The sequence below is a fragment of the Vigna angularis genome, chromosome 1 (assembly GCF_016808095.1).
Source record: "Vigna angularis cultivar LongXiaoDou No.4 chromosome 1, ASM1680809v1, whole genome shotgun sequence".
NCBI lineage: Eukaryota > Viridiplantae > Streptophyta > Magnoliopsida > Fabales > Fabaceae > Vigna > Vigna angularis.
In genome coordinates, this window is record NC_068970.1 from 61,348,202 (window position 1) to 61,368,768 (window position 20,567).

Genomic DNA, 20,567 nt, shown 5'->3' on the forward strand with positions numbered 1-20,567 from the left:
CTAAATAAACCTAACAAAATTTAGGTAAAATGACTAAATTCACATATTTTTAAAGTTTGGAAACTAAATTAGGCCAAAATTTTAAAGAGGAACTAATTCCAATTTTCACTGAAAGTTAAGAAAAGAAAAACATATTTAACCCTAAATCAGAAACTTAACTATTTTATTTTTTTTATTTTTGTTTTATGAAACCACAGTATTTTAAATGAATCTCCTTTTTTTTTCTATCCAATCATTTCCCAGTCTATTTAATCACTCAATTAATTCCGGATTCCAATAATTTTAAATTGTACACCCCACCACACAATCCTCCAACAATGTTAATATTTTTAAAGAACCCTCCAATCAAACAACACTTTGAACACCAATAAAACACCACCGATATCAGTGAGAGTCTTATCATATAATTACACCAGATCACCACCCACCACCAAAATTCAACATATAAAAAAAAACAAATTCCAACAACTACAATTTCTCACCATAAACGGATATCCCTAGTCCGTTTCACACTCCTTACCTGTATATGATTTTCATACACCATTGCGTTGAATAATTGGTCTCCTTCCACGAATTGTAGACCTTTAGCAATGCAATATGGTCTCCAATATTTCTCGTGTAAAAATTCATCCTTGCATTGTCTGCATGTACTTGTTTATCCTTTAGATGGTAAAATATTGAGCCAACAGAAAGCATAGCAGCAATTGAAATGATATCATCCGAACACTTGAACTTTTCTGAAGCCACTATCATTTTTGACAACATAGGATCAAGCGGGAACTCTGCCATCCGTCTACCGACCTCGGTTAACTCAACCAGATTATTTAATGCACTTAATGCAAATAGAAGATCCAAAGCTTTTAATAAGGCCTCAACAGGGGAGGATCTATAAAATCAAAGTTCAACAAGTCATGAATACCAAGACTTTTTAAAGTCAAAACTACATTTGCAAGGTTAGTTCGCTGTATTTCAGCAACACTCATAGCTGCAACACGCCGTGGCTGAGTACATGCAATCATTCCATGCTTTGGTAACCAACTTAATGAAGATATAGGGGGATCTGTGTTGCCTTTCCAGAAACAGTTTCTCCAACAATTACAAGTACCTGGTGATCATGAACAGCTTGGAGCAATTTATCCCGATAGTGGTACATGGGTAGCTTTTTCCTTTCCTCCTGAAGTGCCTCCAGAGCTGACTTTGCTCTGGACTATTCATAATCAAATTTATCTCCATCCATTACTGTGCCTTGACAAAATCAATCTGGTCCTCAAACACATACTGATAATAATCACAGACTTGTTTTTTACTTTTTAAACCAAACCTCAGCATTGCCTTTCCAATTTGATTTTCCTCCCAAGCCTCTTGTTCAAGAAATGGATTCATTTTATCCTCAGCATTTGGATCCTGTAACGCTGTATAGCCACAGAAAATCTCTTCTCCCGAGTAACACCACATTCCTCATCATAAGTTTCTGGCATTCCATACTCATTCACATTGTCAGCCTCCTCCGTGCCCTTCTTCACCAGTTCATATATCTCTTTCTTGTACCTCGGTTCATGATATTCTGCTTCTGAAAGCTTCACGCCTTCAAACAAACATTGCTCATCTTCTATATCACCTCTCAGTTCTTGTAATTTATTTTCCTCCCTTTTCTTTAAGTATTCTTGCCTTGAAACCTTTCTCAAATCTTGAATATCATCCTGCTCTGCTACACAAGATCTTGAATATCATCCTGCTCTGCTCTGCTGCATCTCGTTCTGTCATATGCTGCTCTAATTCCTCCTTCTCTGTTTGATCTTTCAACCTCTCTTCTTCAAACTCCGAATCATTATCATCATCAGAGGAAGTTCTTCTCTTCACTTGTCTCTCACTTTCCTTTCTCAAAATCATCTCATCGTCTTGGTCATCTTGAACTTCAATGTTCTTCCTGAAACGTCTTTTTTTTTTTTTGATTGTCAGACCTTCTAGATGGAGTAGTACTTATTGAACACAGATTCGTCGTCACTATCGTCATTATCCTTCAAAATTGTGTAAGTCTTCTGCTTCCTGGCCAACATTACACTCCTCTCTCTTGTTTCTGATATTGATTTAAACCAGATGATTGGCGAGGAACTCTTGAGTAAATTTCTTCCGCAAATGCATGAGTATCCATTAATGGGATCCCGAACTCCAGACTATCATCACCCCGCATTGTCACTGAAACTAGTCTCCTTCAAATTATATGCAGGGCTGAATCGGAAAATTAAGATCTCTAATTCAACGTAATCAAACAGGAGAATCCTAATTGTTCAATGAATTAAAATTTCCTAAAAGAAATTCAACAAAGCAACAAAAGCCCCAATTTGAGAAAACCCTAACCCTAGATCTTTCCAAATCCAGCAAGAACGATGGACAAGAATTACTATTTTTACCTGTTCCTGCAAAATGCTGACTGCTCTGAACCGAAAAACAAAGACTGCTGTAGTAAAAGGTTGCCTGCACTAAATCTGAAAAACAAATAAAAAATAAATAATATGATTCAAGTTAACTATTTAAGCTAGAAAATTCTTGTGATTAAGTCTATGTGCTTTCAAATTTATAAAGATTTGTTATAAATCATATATCTCAAAAAATACAAAAATAATAATAAAATATAAATACTTTTATCTTTTTCTAAAATATCTTATAAATTACAAACTCTGTTAATTAAATCATAACTACATCTGATTATATATCTTTAATATATAAAGATAATAATAAAACATAAATATTTTTATTTTCCACAAAAATATTTTTTAGATTGCAAGATATACAAACTAAATCAAAACTTACACAATTCGATCTGAAGATTAAATTTTGTATTTTAAATTAAAAATATTAATAAAATATATCAGTAAGACAAATACGTACCCCAAATACGTATGATGTTATATACGTAATATAATAGTAAAAGGGTAATAATAACGTTAATATAATAATGTGATGTGACGGTTTTTTTTATAATGTGCTAAGAAAGTGAGTGAACTTATACTGTAAAGGAGTATGATAGCTATACTTTTTTGCATTTTTCGAGCAACAATAGTTATTTCTTATTTAAATGCAAATTTAAAGCCCTTTTGTGTCGCAGTCAAATTAAAAAGCGAGAATTTATATATGATCATTAAAATATGAATAAAATTCGTTAATTACACACCATTCATTATATTCTGTCTACTTCAATCAATTTATTTAAATAATATACTTTTAAAATATTTATATTTAGATAGATTATTTATGGAAAATTAATTTATATGAGATTAAAAAACTAGAATAAACAATTAATAATGCATCACAAATTGAAACATTGGTTTTTTTATATTGTGGGAAGAAGAAATATTACTGTTACAGGAAAAAAGGTTGGTGAAGTGGCAGAAACTGATTGCAAAGAGAAGAAAAAAATCAACAAAAATAAATTGAGTGGTTCCCGCCAGAGCTAAAACCCTAATGCCAGTTAGTGACAGTAATTACTAATAAATAAAGCGTCACGTTTACTCAGTTTTCAAAACTAAAGGTGTGTTTGGTTGCGAGTCCTGAAACCAGAGACACGCACGATTTGGTTAGCGTTCGACGCAAAAGGAAGTGATAATTTAACGAGTAACCAAACACGTTCTAAGTGTAGTAGTAGTGTTGTGGACATAAACCCTGACCTGTCACCACTGTCAACACCATAAACCCTAACTAGGATTTTGTAATTCACTTGTGAGTTTTGAGCAGCCACCGTCAGAATCCCAAAAAATGGACCCCAAAAACGTGAAATCTGACCTTGTTCTCATCCTCGATTACGGTTCCCAATACACGCACCTCATCACTCGCCGAATCCGTAGTCTCTCCGTCTTCTCTCTCTGCATCTCCGGCACCTCCTCCCTCGCCACCATCACCGACCTCAACCCCTCCGTCGTCATTCTCTCCGGTGGTCCCCACTCTGTTCACACCCCCGACTCCCCCTCCTTCCCCGATGGCTTCCTTTCCTGGGCCCGCTCCCATGGCGTCGTTGTCCTCGGCATCTGCTACGGTCTCCAACTCCTCGTCCAGCGCCTCGGCGGCGACGTCCGAGTCGGACACAAGCAGGAGTACGGCCGCATGGAAATCTGCGTGGACAAACCCTCCGCGCTCTTCCCGTCCGGGAAAGTTGGTAAACGACAGGTCGTTTGGATGAGCCACGGCGACGAGGCTGTCACGCTCCCCGATGGCTTCCACGTCATCGCCCGCAGCGACCAGGGCGCTGTCGCTGCCATCGAAAATCCCTCCGCTAAGTTCTATGGCCTCCAGTATCATCCTGAGGTAGTTTTTTGGAAACATACTTTCAATTGGATAGAATATGATTCTTGCCCCTCTAATTTTGGTTTCAAATAATTTGATTTTGGAGAGAGTGTTTTGTCGTCTTAACTTTAGCATCATATCATAATCTTCAATGAAAGCTATCTGTGGTTTCTAAAGTAATATGAACTACGTCAAGATTTTTGCAGGAAAAAAATTGAGATATTCTGGTCACTAAACGACGTATTTTGGCTATTTTAATCTTATGTGGTGTTCGTTAGGGATTCATTTTGGATGTTTTCTTGTGTAGGTGACGCATACAGAGGAAGGAATGGAAACCTTGCGGCATTTTCTGTTTGATGTCTGTGGCGTGGAAGCAGGGTGGAACATGGAGGATGTGATGGAGGAGGAGATAAAGGTGATTAATGAGACGGTGGGGCCTGATGAGCATGTCATATGTGCTTTGTCTGGTGGTGTGGATTCCACTGTTGCTGCAACTCTTGTGCATAAGGCTATTGGCGGTAGGCTTCATTGCGTGTTTGTGGATAATGGGCTGCTTAGGTATAAGGAGAGGGAGCGTGTGATGGAGACCTTCGAGAAGGATCTTCATCTGCCAGTTGTGTGTGTTGATGCCGTGGATCAGTTTCTTACGAAGTTGAAAGGTGTGACGGATCCGGAGACCAAGAGGAAGATTATTGGGAAGGAGTTTATTTGTATTTTTGATGCATTTGCTCAGGAGCTTGAAGCTAAGCTGGGAAAGAAGCCGGCTTACTTGGTTCAAGGGACGTTGTATCCGGATGTGATTGAATCTTGCCCTCCACCTGGGACTGGGAGAACCCACTCCCATACCATTAAAAGTCATCATAATGTTGGAGGTCTTCCGAAGGACATGAAATTGAAGCTTATTGAACCGCTTAAGCTACTATTCAAGGATGAGGTCTTACTTTTGACTTTTGATCAACTGGCTTGTTTGAATGGCTTGGATTCTCATGTTATGTAATACATTTTTTCTGTTCGTGTGAATTTAGGTTCGTCAATTAGGGAAGATCTTGAATGTTCCTGAGGCATTTCTAAAACGCCATCCATTCCCTGGGCCTGGTCTTGCTGTGAGAGTTTTGGGTGACGTGACTGAAGGAAATGCTTTAGATATTCTCCGACAGGTATATGAATTTTTTATTTTTTGTGCTTGTGTATACTTTTAGTGTTGATTGACGATTACCCTTTGGTGTTTACCTTTGAAAATTGTTTTTCAGGTTGATGAGATCTTCATCCAATCAATCAAGGACGCTGGGCTCTATGATTCAATATGGCAAGCTTTTGCAGTTTTCTTGCCTGTTCGATCAGTTGGTGTTCAAGGTGATCAAAGAACACACTCCCATGTTGTTGCTCTTAGAGCTGTTACAAGTCAAGATGGAATGACTGCAGACTGGTAAGATTTGAACTCTACTGTTTGGCTATGGTACTGCGTAACTTTTTTATATTTCCCTTATTAATACTGAATGTGCTCCATCGGCTAATGTACATGCGAAAAATATATTTGGTTCTCCCGTGCTCCATAGCCTTATTTTTTATTCTCATTTAATTGTGTACTAAATTACCAATTGTTGGTTGAACATGCTTCTGGTAAACTATTGAATGGAACAAATAAAGTTTGTTAGGCATATGATGTGCTTCCCATTATATGACATGATATTCTGCTTTTTCAATATTGTTGCGGTGGTATGTTATTTGACACGGGAATGTAACAGGAGTTCAAGAACATCCATTCCTATCCCAGAATTTTAATTGCTTATAAGTAGAGAAGAAAAAATTGAATGATTTCAGATAAAGTAGTGTCAGCATATCATTTGATTATGTGATATCACGATCTTCAAGTTTTTTAAAATTATCCTATTGACTTCAAATAATCTTTTGCTGTAACTGCATGATGAAACAAATTTCAGGTACTACTTTGAGCACAAGTTCCTTGACGACGTAGCCAGAAAGATTTGTAATGGTGTTCGTGGTGTAAACCGTGTTGTGCAAGACATTACCTCAAAGCCACCATCAACAATTGAATGGGAATAATTAGCATTTATGGTTTTTATTTTACAAAAGTTGTGAGGCATTATCAAGTTGTATATGCGCTAAGGCTGTGACTATTTTCTTATTTGATTTTCTTAGTTTGGAGGGATGTTATGGGAGCGGGAATTTCTAGTGGAATTGATATGATTGTTGTGACTGTGATTGGAATAGGAGTTTAGAGGACAATAACCTAAATTATTACATTGTAATGATTTTTTGCCCCCATGAATCAATTTTATTGATGTAGTTTTTGAAACATGGGATTGGAGGTTGGATGTTAGCATTTTCAGGATGTATTCGAACTCTGATAAGTTTCTCATTATTCTCTATGATTGTCGTGCTAACAAAATTGACAATCTTTTATATTTTTATAAGCAGTCACCAAGTATGGTATATTTTGTTTTCAGAACATTAAAAACAAAACTACACTTTTGATGTAACAGTAGTTTTTATAAATTTTATGGATTATTTTAGTAATTAACTAGTTTTAAATTTGTGTGAACAATTTGGCTTGATGTTAGTTCTTTGTGTGTTTATTGAGTTAGTAAATATGTATTGTATTAAAAGAAATTTAGAGATTGAAAAAAAAAATAGACATTTTCCGGTTTATAATTAAGTTTTAAGTAGAATTAATACATATTTTTTAAGTTAATAATTTAGTTATGGGAAAAATGATTTATAAATTTAGAAAGTTAATATGAATATAAAAGTATATTTCAAATAAAGGTTAGACTACTTAAAATAAATGTAAAGCAAAAATACAAAGGTTTGATGATCTAAAAATGCAAAAGTGATGGAAAAAAAATGTAAAATACAAACACTTTGTAAAAATGAAAAGGTAAACTCTGTAAAATTAAAATAAAAAGATTAGACTACGTAGAAAAATATAAAGATATTATTCACACACACACACATATATATATATATATATATATATATATATATATATATATATATATATATATAATTTTTTGAAATTTATACATTAAATCATTCCACCTAAATATTTAAATTAATTTTATTTTTTAATTTAAATTTTAAAAATTACCTACTTTAAATTTATAATTTTTTTGAAAATATTAAAAATATAAATGTAAAATGACACTTTTAATTTTTACTCAATATATTTTACATTTTTATTAACTTATTTAAAAATTATAGTATCACTTTACATTTACATTTTTAATGTTTTTAAAAATTATAAGTTTAAAATAGGGATTTTTTTTATTGAAATTAAAAGTGTAAAAAAAAACTAAAACTATTTTAAATATTTAGGTAGTGTGATTTATGTATAAATTTCAAAAAAAACTATTTTAACATGTATATATAAATAATATATAGATTTAATTACTAATTTAGTTGTAACTTGAAAAGGAACATTGGTTTATTTAAAAAAAAATAGAATCAACTGAAACAAAATTTTAAATATCACAACTAAATTGAATAAAGACATTGTCATTGAATAAAGACATTATCATATGACGTGTGACATTAATACCACTGTTATCTTGTATGACAATGTCTTAACAAGTGAAAAAATAAAAATAAAAACTGAAAAAATAATAAATAAATGTTAAGGGCAATTTATCGAAAAAGACCTAATTGAATATTTTTAAAAGTTAGAAGACTTAACTACACCAAATAAAAATTATGGAATCTAATTAATTTTTTCAAATAAATTAGAGGATCAAAACAGGATTTTAATAAAAATAAATAAGAAATAATTTTCGTAAACATTATAAGTGAAGAAAATGACTCTATGTTGTTAAGAAAGAGAGATTATTGATAAGAACTGAATAAACAAAGATGAAATCAATTTCCAATTAACATTTTCAGATATTAGGGAATACATATATACTAGAACATATACCAATTTTTGAATAAACATTTTAAACAACAATTTCTTTTCAATTTCTATTGTTTGCTAACAAACTATATAATTTTAATAAATAGACCACACTTACGAAGAATAAAAGAGAACAATATATGACGGGAAAGAAAAGAAAAAGTAAAAAAGTAATTTTCATAAACATTATAAGTGAAGGAAATGAGTGGATATGATGTTAAAAAAGAGAGAATATTGATAAGAGCAGAATAAACAAAGAAGAAAATCAATTTTCAATTAAAATTTTCATAAATCAGTAAACAAATATATATACTAAAACATACAATTTTTTAACAAACATTTTAAGCAACAATACCTTTACAGTTTCTATTCTTTGTAAAATGCAATAATTTTCATAAAGAGGCTACACTTAGGAAGAAGATAAAAGAAATATATGATGGAAAAGAAAAAAAAATAAGAAATAAAAAATAATTCTCATAAACATTATAAATGAAGGAAATGAATATATTGTAAGAAAGTGAATTAACTTTTTAACATAGGACCACCTTATTGTATATGAGTTGAATCTTATATCATAGATTTTTACTGGGGTTTTGCACGAAACTAGGCAAATTTGTCTGGAATATTATGAAAATAGGCAAATTTTGGGTCAAAGAGAAGTCGTGAGGGGTTCAAACGACTTTTAATGAAGAAGTCGTGCCCCCCTGCACGACTTCACACTGTTCATTTGACCAGTGTTGAAGTCGTGCACCCAAAAACGACTTCATGCTGTTGTAATCGATTACCAAACACTGTAATCGATTACTACATCCTTTTTTTGTTAAAAATAATAAAAGTATTAAAGTTGTACCGGGGGATGACGACTTTAATATGAGAAGTCGTACACCCCCACACACTTTTATCTTTTTTTAATTTTTAATTTCTTTATTAATTAAAATAATTTATAATTAATAAATAATATTTTTAAATATATTTAAAATAATATAAATTATATCTAATTAATATTTAAAAAAGTTGAAAACGTTTGGGGGCTTCACGACTTCTTTACTTAAAGTCGTGCACCCCCTTCACACTTTTATTTCTTTAGTTTTTTATTATTTAAAAAGATTTATAAGTTTTATATAATATATTTAAATGTATATAAAATATTTTAAATTATACATAATCAATAATTAAAGTTTTTTAATATTATTAAATAAATATATTTTATGGTTTTAATTATTTTTGTAATTAAATTAATTTTTTATAAAAGATATTTCAATTAAATAATTTCTAACCATATAATTATTGTGATTACATAAATAAAAATGTATAAACTTATTATATTTCATTATAAATTATTTTTTATTATAATTAATTACAAAAATAGTTAATTAATTAAATAGTTAATATTTAGTATTTTTATTAATTAAATAGTTTATAGTGAAAAAAAAATTATTAATTAATTATAATTTGTTAAAAGATATTCTACAATCATAAAAATTCAAAAAAATAAATTATAATAAAATATAATTATTTTTCAATTTTAATTACATAATTAAAATAATTATAGTTATAAATTATTTAATTAAAATTATTTTATAAAAAATTTAATTTAAGTACAAAAATAATTAAAATTATAAAATTTATTTATTTAATAATATTAAAAAATATAATTATTAATTAGATATAATTTTAATTATATTAAATACATTTAAAAATATTATTTACAAATTATAAATGATTTTAATTAATAAAAAAATTAGAAAATATAAAAAGTAAGAATGGGAGGGGATGCACGACTTTAAGAGAAGTGGTTAACTCCCCTACACAACTTTAATTTTTTTTTATAATTTTTTATGAAAAATGACTTTGTAATCGAATACAAATCTCTGGTAATCGATTACCATGCTCTAAAGTCGTTTTTGGGATGCACGACTTAACGAATGAACAGTGTGAAGTTGTGCTGGGGAGGCACGACTTCTTCAGTTGAAGTCGTTTGGACCCCTCACGACTTCCCCATTTTCGTAATTTGAGTTGAATTTGCCCATGCTGGTAATATGTGATGTATTTTTGCCTATTTTGATAACAAAACCTTTTTATTGTATTTACTTATTAATATTAAGTTCAAATAAAAATACAGCCAACATTGATTCAGATTCATGTAGTTAAAGAATGAACCTAGATGTATGAAAAATATATTATTGCATTGATGCTAATGTAATTTTTTATTAATTATCATCCAACGATTAAGTACAGATAGGTTTAATGCAATGTGTCATGTTTCTGGTAATTCATCTCAGACGCAATTTCCAATACCAGTTTTTCAAGAACATGTTTCTCCAGCTCTACTGCAATATCTTCTGAATCAACTTGGATATTTAGCCACGAACCACGTCTTGCCAAGTCCTTTTCAACAAGCTGTTCTAACGTTAAAGTTGATGGATGAGAGTGACAGTGCAAGTTAACGAGTCCAGTGATCTCTTTAACCACAAGTTTCTTCAAAACATACGCTTGGACGTTTCCAACGTGAAGTGGGAAACCACTATTCTGGTATACCTGCATGAAACATTCTATGACACAGTCATGCAAGATTGTTCCACCAGAAAGTAGGCTAGGTTTTTCCTTCAGTTCAAAGGTGGATGGATCCAGCAATTGGTCAGATGATCTCTTCAGAGTAAGGTTGAAAGCATGCAGAATTTCCCTTACATAGTCTATGATGTCGTCCTTGGAGGAGACTAAATCGTTCATTGAATCAAAAGAGAGTCTTAAAAGGTCTTCAAAATGGTTCTCTTCAATTTTTTCATGCATTCTCTTTTCTGGTGACTCATCTGTGAAAATCCTAAACTGTCAACTTGGTTTGACAATAGGAGACAAGAAAAATAAATTTAAGTATGTTCAGCTTTAAAACCGTATATACCTGGTTGAATGATTGTGATTGGAAGGTTGGTAACATCATCCTTAATAAAATGTTCATCAAAAGATTCATTATTAGGATGTTCAACTTTGTTTCCCATGTTTACAATATTATCTGTTCTCTGACAGGATTGGCTTGATGAAACATCTGATGAAAAAGACAACGTCTGGATCTCTGGACGCAAATCCTAATAAACGTCAAATTTCATCATTCACATTAAGGATAAAAAAATGACAGGAATAATTCAAATTTCTACGTCACTTCACAGTGAGAGTGAATGTCAAAAACTATTTACCAGAAAGGATCCACTTCCTCTGATTATATTATTCATGTCGATGATCTGAGTAGGACTGTCCATGTATCTGCCATCTGCTTCAAAAAAAATCTCTCATTAGACCATACTAAAGAAATGATGGATTGCATAGGTGGTAGATGAGACAAATATTTATTATATAGGGCATACCTTTGGGAATATCATAATATGCATGGAGATTGTGGCTAAGAACACTATTTTTAAGATTAATGTCTTCTTCAAAATTTTCCTCAATTCCACAGTTCAACATCTGAGACCGACTCTTCCTACTTTCAACGTGCATTTTCAATATATTTTCTTCACGAGGGCTAACTGAAGTATTCTTACTGCAACTTTCACCAAAAGAAGCTGCTTCCTGCCCCATAGATAACGCAGAATCCTTGAACATGATAATGTTCTCCCTCTTCTTCTTCTTCAAATCATGATATGAATTCAACCATTTTCCAGTATTACTAAGGGCATGAATTGGTGAGTTTCTTTCAGAAATTTCCAATGCTTTTACTTTTTTTCCATCTCCCAGGCCCTTTGAACTGGAGGAAAGTCTAGTTGGTATTCCATCAGCTGTCTTCAACTGCTGTTCTTGTCTCCTTACTTTCATAACATGCTTCAATTTTCTCTTTATACAACTGAAGGGAAAATGTGAAAGCCTAGTATTTTGTGCATTAGAACTGAAGCTATTAGGCGAATGTGGAGGGCTAACAAAGCTTGTTTCTACAGAATTTTCCACATTAACAGTGCCAGGCTTCAAAACTACTATTCTGTTTGACCTCAAATCAGATCTATCAGAGGAACTAAAAGGTTTTGCACATTGTGTAGCATCAGTATTTTGAGGCTTATTTAATCTACTCATCATTTTCTGCCTTGCATGCTGGCATGGTTCTTTCACTTGAGAACTCTGTAATTCCTGAATCTGTTTTACTAACAAAGAGTTTGGATCTTGCAGAAGTTTAATGAAAAGTTCCTTGTTTGTATATAAAATCTGTAAAGCATCCAGGATTTGATTAGGCTGGCAGCCTGCTCCATCTTTGCCTTGATAATGTGTATTGACAAATCTGTGATCAACAATCATCTTTTTTACTTCATTTTCCCAATCTTCTACCTGATCATTCACCATGCTGTTGATACTTCTACAGATGTAATCTCTTCTTCTGGGACTCACCTATAATTACAATTCTCTGTCAGTGCTATTGTGCTCTCCATTATGAGAGGAATGCATGGTAACACTTTTTGCCGAATCTGGCGATCTATACGAGACAATTTTAAACCTTAAACAAAAATCTAGGTTCATAATGTATGGATTTTTCTTCTTCATAGTCGCCAGATCATTAGAACAGGACACTAATTTTTTAGACCAAGGCTGAAGGTATGTCTTCCGGCCATCATCACAGTGCAAAATTTTTTAAGGCCTTCAAGATTTAAAGTGATACACTATTAAAAGATTTCTTCACGTTACAAAGTCCTAAACACTCTACCCCTATACTAATGAATTTGAGATAAAAAAAAAAGGGAAGTAAAAGAAAAAGAGTAAAATGTCAGAACAAAATAAGATGGCTAATGTCAAGGAAGATGCCTTCCTCTCTGTACACGAGATATGGTTAACAAACTTCCTAGACGTTTAAATTGAAATAACAAGTACACTTGATGAGCAATGAGATATAAACACACTACAGGTGATCAGTACAGTATCACGAGCAACTTAAAGAACACGTAAACAGGTGAGAGAAGAGGTAAAATAGTGATAAAAGGGTAAAAGCATCATGCATGGAAAGATACATTTTTTTAAGTAGAATCTTAAAAGCAAGGGCTCTTCTTAGAAAAGGAAGTGTGTTTGATCAGAACTTACACCAATTTGAAGGCACTTCTCATCAACTGTGCTGGCCGCACCTGAGTTACTTCTGGATTTTCCATTTTCTGCGGCTTGGAAAAAAGATGCAGAAAACTTACAATTGATTTTTTATATGTAAGGTTTAAGCAAAATAAAAAATGGGAAATGAAGGCACACGTTGGCCCAAAAAACTTCATTTTAAAATCGTACCGTAGTTTCTTTTACCCTTTTCAATGCCAGACAAAGAAATATCTTACCATTAGCATGAGCATTCAAATGCAATCTTCTGTCGGAACGACTTTCACGAAAATTAAAGATTCTAAACATTCGCCACGTACAACCTGTCTCGTACGTTTGGTTAACCCGAGTAGGAGATCTTTTCGCCATGATAAGGAGGAAAGCTTTTATCTGCGATCTTCTAGTCAAATTTAATGGGAAAAACACCAAGTCTATGCAAGCACAGAAATAAGGAAAGGTTAATCCTTGTAATTGAGAAGTAAGGAGTTATGTTCAGCTTCAGAATGTCATCCAAAAGACAGTTACAAACACCAGAATCCAAAGTACTAACTGATAATCAGTTTCAAACCCCACAAAAAAATTTAGACTAGGAAGAGTTCATTTTTACAATCGAATGATCATACTTTCTAGAACTAAACAAGTATACCTATATATTGATCTATAACCAATTGAGAATTTGCATATTCACCAATCACCGAACAAAATTGAAATATAAGAATGAAAAATAATCCACTTTGTCGGTTCGTAAAACAAAATACGTGAAGATCAGAGTCATTTAATTCCTAAAGTCTTCTTCTTTTTTTGCTTCTTAGTTAAGGTAAACATTGTAACTGTAAGGATATATGAATCAAAGGTGAGAGATACATACCTGGTTGTAATACCCAAATGCACGTCCTCCCAGAGCTTAAACAAGAGCATGATAATGTAGATCTAGAGTGGAAAGTGGAAGTGTGAAACGAAAAAACACAGGGAAAGTGAATGTGTGTGTGTGTGTGTAAATAGTGAAAAGGAATCTGATTGGAACACCAAATACTATGACAGTGACTAGTAAATTGTAAAATAATTAGTGGTGGAGGAAAGCTTTTGGTTGAAGGCAACTTGGCTTGCTTTTGTTTCGTTATCTGAAACCTTTCTCGACATGTCCACCACTTCTATGCAATTGCAATAACAAATCCAAATGCACCCTCCTTTGCATGTCTTTCATTGTCTGAGTGTCAGTGTCTCAGAGTACTGCGATTCACTAAAGGGTGGACTTTGATATACATATGTTCAGAGAATGAACTTCTGAGAACATGTTTAAGGTTGAAGGAATGTGATTATATGACCATAGAAAGTCCATTAACGGAAAATTGGTATTAGTAGTAATCAAAATATGATGTTGGTCCTCCTTCCGGGGTTGTGTTGTTGAATGGAGCTATCTGAGTACCGAAAACGGTGTCGTTTAAAGGAATCTTCCCTTTTGCTGGAGTAGACGTGTTGCTTTCATTCATGTGTTAGGAGGGAACACCCTGGCCCCTGTTCCTTGTCTTGCTACCACTGTCAACCCTTCATGCTTCTGCCTTTGGTCCCGCACTCACTTATTATGAGATTATCTTTTATTTTCACTATGCATAACATAACACATCTCATATAACAACAACAGAGAAAGACGTAAATGAAATTTGGGCCGAGCCCAAGGAAGAGAAAACTGCATTTAGGCCCGATGTGAGTCCGCACAAAAAAAAATTCTAAAACCCAAAGAAACCCCTTGAGCGTTGTCGCGAGTGCCACTCCCTTTGATGGCGTTATCATTTCTTCGTGTTTCGCACTTGCTTTCTCCAACTCCTACACCTGCAACTGCAACTGCAACTACTACTACATCCACTGTCGTGAAGTTCCAACACTTTCGTAGACCTTCTGACTTCACACTCTTCTTTCGCTCTTCAATTTTGTGTCCATTGGTTAGGGCCATTGGGCCTGATGGGAGGTTCTACCCAAGCCCAGGTGACGACGACCCACCGGAGGCTGCCGAGGACTCCTCCCATGGCTTCTCCACCTTCCAACAAATTCAGCAGCAAGCGGAACGCGCGCGCCAGATCGAAGAGGAAGACTACAAGAACAACCAGGCCACGTACCTCGCCGCCATCGCCGACGTCGAAGACGCCCCCGATAACGTCGACTTCGACACCTCTGGCGACGACCTCTTCGGGGATATCGACAAAGCCATCGCGCTCAAGCGTAAGGAGTTCGTCTCCCAAGGCCTTCTCGAGCCGAATCCCCCCAAACAGGACCAGCTGGCCGCTGCAGCCGCCGTGGATGAACTTCAGGCGGATGAGCTCGGCGATTTGGAGGAAATTGAACGGCTCCAGGGACTCACCGGTAATGGTAATGGTAACGGAAGCTTGAGTGAATCTCCGTTTGAATTGGATTTTGACAGTTACGGGAAAAGCAAGGTTAGAATTGTAGACGGAAAGTTCAAGATGAGTTTGGCGGAGCTTTTAGATGAGAGTAAGGTCGTGCCGGTGTCGGTTTCCGGTGATTTAGAAGTCGAAATCACCGGAATTCAGCACGATTCGCGGATTGTTAATTCCGGCGATTTGTTTGTGTGTTGCGTTGGGCGTAAAACCGACGGACATTTGTTTCTTTCCGAGGCTGATAAGAGAGGTGCGGTTGCGGTTGTGGCTAGTAAAGAGGTTGATATTGAGGATACTTTGGGGTGTAAGGCTTTGGTTATTGTGGAAGATACTAATGCTGTTCTTCCTGCTCTGGCTGCGTCGTTTTATAAACATCCTTCCACTAAAATGGCCGTGATTGGGATAACTGGGACTTATGGAAAAACGACCGCCACTTGTTTGATTAAAAGTTTGTATGAATCCATGGGACTACGCACTGGGATGTTGAACTCGGTTGCCTCTTTTGTCCACGGGGATAATAAGTTGGAGTTAGGTAGCGCGGCGTTGGATGCTGTTTTGGTTCAGAATTTGATGGCGAAGATGATTCACAACGGGACTGAGGCGGTGGTCATGGAGGCAGGTTCTCATGGCCTGGAGGAGGGAAAGTATGATGAGGTTGATTTTGATATCGCTGTTTTCACAAACTTGAGTCAGGACAAGGAGGGCGACAGAAATGCGCAGGCTAAGTTATTCTCGAGAATGGTGGATCCTGAGAGGCATAGGAAGGTTGTTAACATTGATGATCTGAACGCGCCCTTTTTTGTGTCGCAGGGGAGCCAGGAGGTTCCTGTTGTGACGTTTGCGATGGAGAATAAGGATGCTGATGTGCATCCATTGAAGTTTGAACTTTCTCTGTTTGAGACTCAGGTGTTGGTTAATACTCCCACAGGGATACTGGAGATTTCTTCAGGTTTGCTTGGGAAGCATAATATTTACAACATTCTTGCAGCTGTAGCGGTTGGGATTGCTGTTGGGGCGCCCTTAGAGGACATTGTTAGAGGAATTGAAGAGGTCGATGCGGTTCCTGGGAGGTGTGAATTGATTGATGAGGAACAGGCCTTTGGGGTGATAGTTGACCATGCCAGTACTCCTGATTCATTGTCTAGATTGCTTGATTCTGTAAGAGAGCTAGGACCTCGCAGGATCATAACGGGTATGTTTGTGTTGTGTTACTGTTTCGTTTATTGCTGTGGAAATTTTCCTTTATAATTTTGTTTTGGACCTGAAGAAACTGTACCAAAGCATTTTTCTTTTGGAACATTAAAACTGCATACTTCTTCACATGCCCTTGATTTCGAAGACTTGGATTATTTTATTGAAATATACTCTCTTTATTGCGCATCTCACAATTCCTTGTTCATTTTGAAGTCATTGGATGCCGTGGTGAGGGTGACAGGGGTAAGAGACCTGCGATGACCAAGATAGCAACAGATAAAAGTGAAGTGACCATGCTCACATCTGACAATCCCAAAAATGAAGACCCTTGTATGTATTTTGAACATTGAATATAGGCAATGTAGGAATATTAGTGTATGCTTTAATTAATTTGACATACTTTTTGTCTTTGTTTCCAGTGGATATATTGGATGATATGCTATCTGGGGTAGGATGGTCTATGCAAGACTACCTCAAATATGGAGAAAATGACTATTATCCACCTCTTCCAAATGGTCATAGACTTTTTCTCCATGACATTAGGAGGGTAGCTGTGCGAGCCGCGGTTGCAATGGGAGAGGAGGGCGATGTGGTTGTAAGTTAACGGAGTTCTATACTATTATTTTTCACCCTCTGTTGTAGAATTGAGCTTCGTTGTGATGTCTCATAAGTCACTTATTTGAAAGTATTTTGGTGTTTGTTACTGCAAAAAGGTTTTTTAGTTGTTTATTTTATTTTTTTGGATAATATTAAGATTTATATCAAAGTGATATTTCTACGAAGCAGATTTTTCTTAGGAGGCAACATAGAAAACCAACAAGAAAGAAAAACTATAGTCAAATATGCTGATTAAGAGAGAATAAATAGGGAGAGGCTTAAATTTAAACAGTGAAGAAACATAGAATAACTACTTGCCATGATCCAAAACAACAATCCTTATCTTGCATGTGGATGAATTACCCTTCAACATCTAGCTTCAATGTTATTTCTTATCTATTTTCCATTCATCATTTTTATGTCCATCTATCATAGTTTCCTCCTGTAAACCGAACATCCCAATTAGTGATTCAATGAAGTAAAGACTCGGTTCCGGTACACATGTAGGAATTCTAGTTTGACATTTCGGTAGCCTTGCATTGATCGAAGCCTTTACTAATCTTCCCCTTTTATTTCTTACTTGCCATTGATACAACCCCATCCTAGTATAACGGCCCAAACCAAGCTAACCTTTCTCAATGATTTGTGCTTTTTGAATTGAGAAAACTTCCTTTTAGCTGTCAGTCTACTTTGATAACGTATTCTATGTAAGATTTAGATTCACTGTCTGAAAAAATAAAATACTGAGCGGAGTTTAGTAACCTGTAGACTCTTGTTTTGACATCTTTTTGAATTAAATCTTAAAGAACACCATATCTTAAATAAATTGAAATAATGCACCAAAGGTTAACGTAAACAATGAATTGTCAATTCGTTGGTCGTGTGATGCGTGCAACAAGTTTATACTTTTATATGCATGGTGCAGGTGGTTACTGGCAAAGGCCATGAAGCATATCAAATAGAAGGTGATAAGAAGGAGTTTTTTGACGATCGAGAAGAGTGCCGAGAGGCATTGCAATATGTTGATGAGCTTCACCAAGCTGGAATAGATACAAGTGAATTTCCATGGAGGTAATGTTGAGTGTTTTATGCTTCTATGCCCATTTGTTACTTGACAAAGCTGGTTATTGTCAAATGTCGAAGACCACACCTTAAACAAAAAAATTCACATGTTTATTTCGTTTTTTGTCTCGTTACTGTTTCAGGTTACCAGAGAGCCATTGATAATGGGTTGTTTTCTGACTGCAATTCTAGCAAGTTTGCAGAAAAGGGCAAAAAGCTGGAAAGCACAAGCCCGAAATAAATAGCCTTCTCATTCCAGCCAAAAAATTGCACGGTGCGCTTAGTACAGTTAGTTTATTCAACTGTTTAATTTTGTTTATACAAATGTAGTCATAGTCTCTTTTTCCCTTTTCCACTGTAATTCTACGTCTTCTACCTAAATTATCAAGAGTAATGCATTAGCTAGCTTCCTCTTTCTTATCTTTTTACAACTGTTCACGGCCATTTTTCTTCCTACCTTGTTTTTTTACATACATCTTCTAATTTCTATTCCAAGTAAAATTCATACTTTAGACTTAACAAAATATTAGAAACTATTAAAACATTTTTTATTAATCATTTGTTTAGAATTTTAAATGTGTGTTTAATATTTTTTGTTGAGTAAACAATTTTTAAATAATTAAATTAATATTAATTTTTTCATACCTCACCTGTATTTACAGATATTCACATATTATAATATATTTTTAAGTATACAATTAAACAAGGAAGTAAATTACATTAGTTATCTTCGAGATTTCTATAAAATTATATAAATATTTTTAATAACCTTTCTTATACTAATATACACTGCAATGTTTTTCAAATAACAAACGGGATAGTGTAATGTATAAAGAATATTGATAAAATATTTTCAAAACAATTAAGAGAAATAGGTGTAAAGATTAAAAAAATACAAAAAGTAGTTTACAGAATTTTAAGAATATTTAGTGTAACTCTACAAAAACTGGGGTTGAACTTAATCTTGACTGTGCATCAATAAGCAGATGAAGCTTCAGACTGACAATTTTTTTCTATTTTGTGTGCATCAATAAACCATTCATTGAAAGGTAAAACAACTTACGAATCACATAGATTCTTAACAGAATATCCTGATCATATAAATAAATACAAAAGTCAGAAAAATCATAATCTCCTAAGAACCAGACCATAACTATTGGGCTCCAATATCCATTACCACTGCTTTCTTACACATACTACTTCACATTCATTTCTCTCCGCAGCTTTTCAAAATACCTCTTTTTCATGTATTTTGAAAAGTCTATTTGAATATGAGTAAGATGGTCCACGAAAATTGTTCCGTGATGAGAGACACTTTGGTACTCCACCCAATCGCTTTTTGATGCACCCCAACGAGAGTGTAGGAAATATAAAAAAGACTTAATCAATAATTTACATATATTTAGTCATATAATTTATTCTTAATATATTGTAAATATAGTTAATTTGGTTTCTTTCATTAAATTGATTTTAACATTGTTTGAAAGATGTTATTTGTCAAAATTTGAGTCATATTTTATCTTAGAACTCTCTCTTTTAATATGTGTACATTTCAGATTTTGACACGTGACATATCCAAACTGTTTGAAACATGACATTTTTTCGGATTTTAACACATCGACATTTTTCAAATTTTAACATGTAACATTTTTAAATGTATTGAAGAATCAATTTGACTTTATTTAAAAAATATTGGATAAAAAAATATAGGAACCAAAGTAAATTATATGGATTAAGTTACTAATTAAGCTTATAAAGAAATGCTTAATTAGGCTTTTTATTCATTTTTGTCCCTTTTTTTTATTTTAGGGAGTTTCTATTCTTTAAAAAAGATTCAATTGGGTTTTTATTTTTGTAAAAGAATTCAATGTAGTCATTTATGTTAAATTAATATTGATATCGTTTGGAAGTGTCATATTTTAAAATTCAGAGTCTCATAGATATTAAAATCTAATTCATCTTTTACTTTGAATGTATCATATGTCAAAATCTAAGTTATCTTTTACTATACACGTGATATGTGTCAAAATTAGATGATTTCAAAATAAAAGATGACTCAAATTTTGACAAGTAATAGATTTAGA

The 20,567-nt window shown here is 33.9% G+C and overlaps 3 protein-coding genes and 1 pseudogene across 4 annotated transcripts; 2 read left to right on the forward strand and 2 right to left on the reverse strand.

Annotated features, from left to right (window-relative positions):
* Positions 1-242: 242 nt before the first annotated feature.
* LOC108347098 (pre-mRNA-splicing factor ATP-dependent RNA helicase DEAH1-like) lies at positions 243-3,805 on the reverse strand (annotated as a pseudogene).
* On the forward strand, positions 3,526-6,595 carry LOC108346256 (uncharacterized). The gene is made up of 5 exons (XM_017585284.2): positions 3,526-4,299; positions 4,586-5,212; positions 5,304-5,435; positions 5,529-5,704; positions 6,219-6,595. The coding sequence occupies exons 1-5, from the start codon at positions 3,754-3,756 to the stop codon at positions 6,340-6,342; spliced, it is 1,605 nt and encodes a 534-aa protein (XP_017440773.1). The 5' UTR covers positions 3,526-3,753; the 3' UTR covers positions 6,343-6,595.
* A 3,757-nt stretch (positions 6,596-10,352) lies between these two features.
* LOC108347456 (uncharacterized) lies at positions 10,353-14,605 on the reverse strand. 2 transcript variants are annotated; one of them, XM_017586705.2, is made up of 7 exons: positions 14,106-14,605; positions 13,477-13,668; positions 13,238-13,305; positions 11,545-12,553; positions 11,377-11,450; positions 11,085-11,268; positions 10,353-10,995 (listed from the first exon to the last, which is right to left on the reverse strand). In XM_017586705.2, the coding sequence occupies exons 2-7, from the start codon at positions 13,604-13,606 to the stop codon at positions 10,430-10,432; spliced, it is 2,031 nt and encodes a 676-aa protein (XP_017442194.1). In that variant the 5' UTR covers positions 13,607-13,668; positions 14,106-14,605; the 3' UTR covers positions 10,353-10,429. The 2 variants fall into 2 exon arrangements, with proteins under 2 accessions (XP_017442194.1, XP_017442192.1); XM_017586703.2 differs by having other exon boundaries at positions 13,238-13,311.
* A 294-nt stretch (positions 14,606-14,899) lies between these two features.
* Positions 14,900-18,914, forward strand: LOC108347455 (UDP-N-acetylmuramoyl-L-alanyl-D-glutamate--2,6-diaminopimelate ligase MurE homolog, chloroplastic). The gene is made up of 5 exons (XM_017586702.2): positions 14,900-16,822; positions 17,038-17,154; positions 17,244-17,419; positions 18,347-18,492; positions 18,627-18,914. Exons 1-5 carry the CDS (start codon positions 15,016-15,018, stop codon positions 18,643-18,645), a joined length of 2,265 nt encoding a protein of 754 aa, XP_017442191.1. The 5' UTR covers positions 14,900-15,015; the 3' UTR covers positions 18,646-18,914.
* The last annotated feature ends 1,653 nt before the right edge of the window (positions 18,915-20,567 follow it).

What these genes read in the sequence shown, in the direction of transcription:
- LOC108346256 (XM_017585284.2), top strand. Translation starts at nt 3,754, where the DNA reads ATGGACCCCAAAAACGTGAAATCTGACCTTGTTCTCATCCTCGATTAC. An exon ending in AGCTACTATTCAAGGATGAG is followed by an intron (nt 5,213 to 5,303) that starts GTCTTACTTTTG and finishes GTGTGAATTTAG; the next exon opens with GTTCGTCAATTAGGGAAGAT. An exon ending in CTTTAGATATTCTCCGACAG is followed by an intron (nt 5,436 to 5,528) that starts GTATATGAATTT and finishes ATTGTTTTTCAG; the next exon opens with GTTGATGAGATCTTCATCCA.
- LOC108347456 (XM_017586703.2), bottom strand. Translation starts at nt 13,606, where the DNA reads ATGGCGAAAAGATCTCCTACTCGGGTTAACCAAACGTACGAGACAGGT. An exon ending in ATATTATGATATTCCCAAAG is followed by an intron (nt 11,451 to 11,544) that starts GTATGCCCTATA and finishes TTTTTGAAGCAG; the next exon opens with ATGGCAGATACATGGACAGT. An exon ending in AATCACAATCATTCAACCAG is followed by an intron (nt 10,996 to 11,084) that starts GTATATACGGTT and finishes GGATTTTCACAG; the next exon opens with ATGAGTCACCAGAAAAGAGA.
- LOC108347455 (XM_017586702.2), top strand. Translation starts at nt 15,016, where the DNA reads ATGGCGTTATCATTTCTTCGTGTTTCGCACTTGCTTTCTCCAACTCCT. An exon ending in ACCTCGCAGGATCATAACGG is followed by an intron (nt 16,823 to 17,037) that starts GTATGTTTGTGT and finishes TTCATTTTGAAG; the next exon opens with TCATTGGATGCCGTGGTGAG. An exon ending in TCCCAAAAATGAAGACCCTT is followed by an intron (nt 17,155 to 17,243) that starts GTATGTATTTTG and finishes CTTTGTTTCCAG; the next exon opens with TGGATATATTGGATGATATG.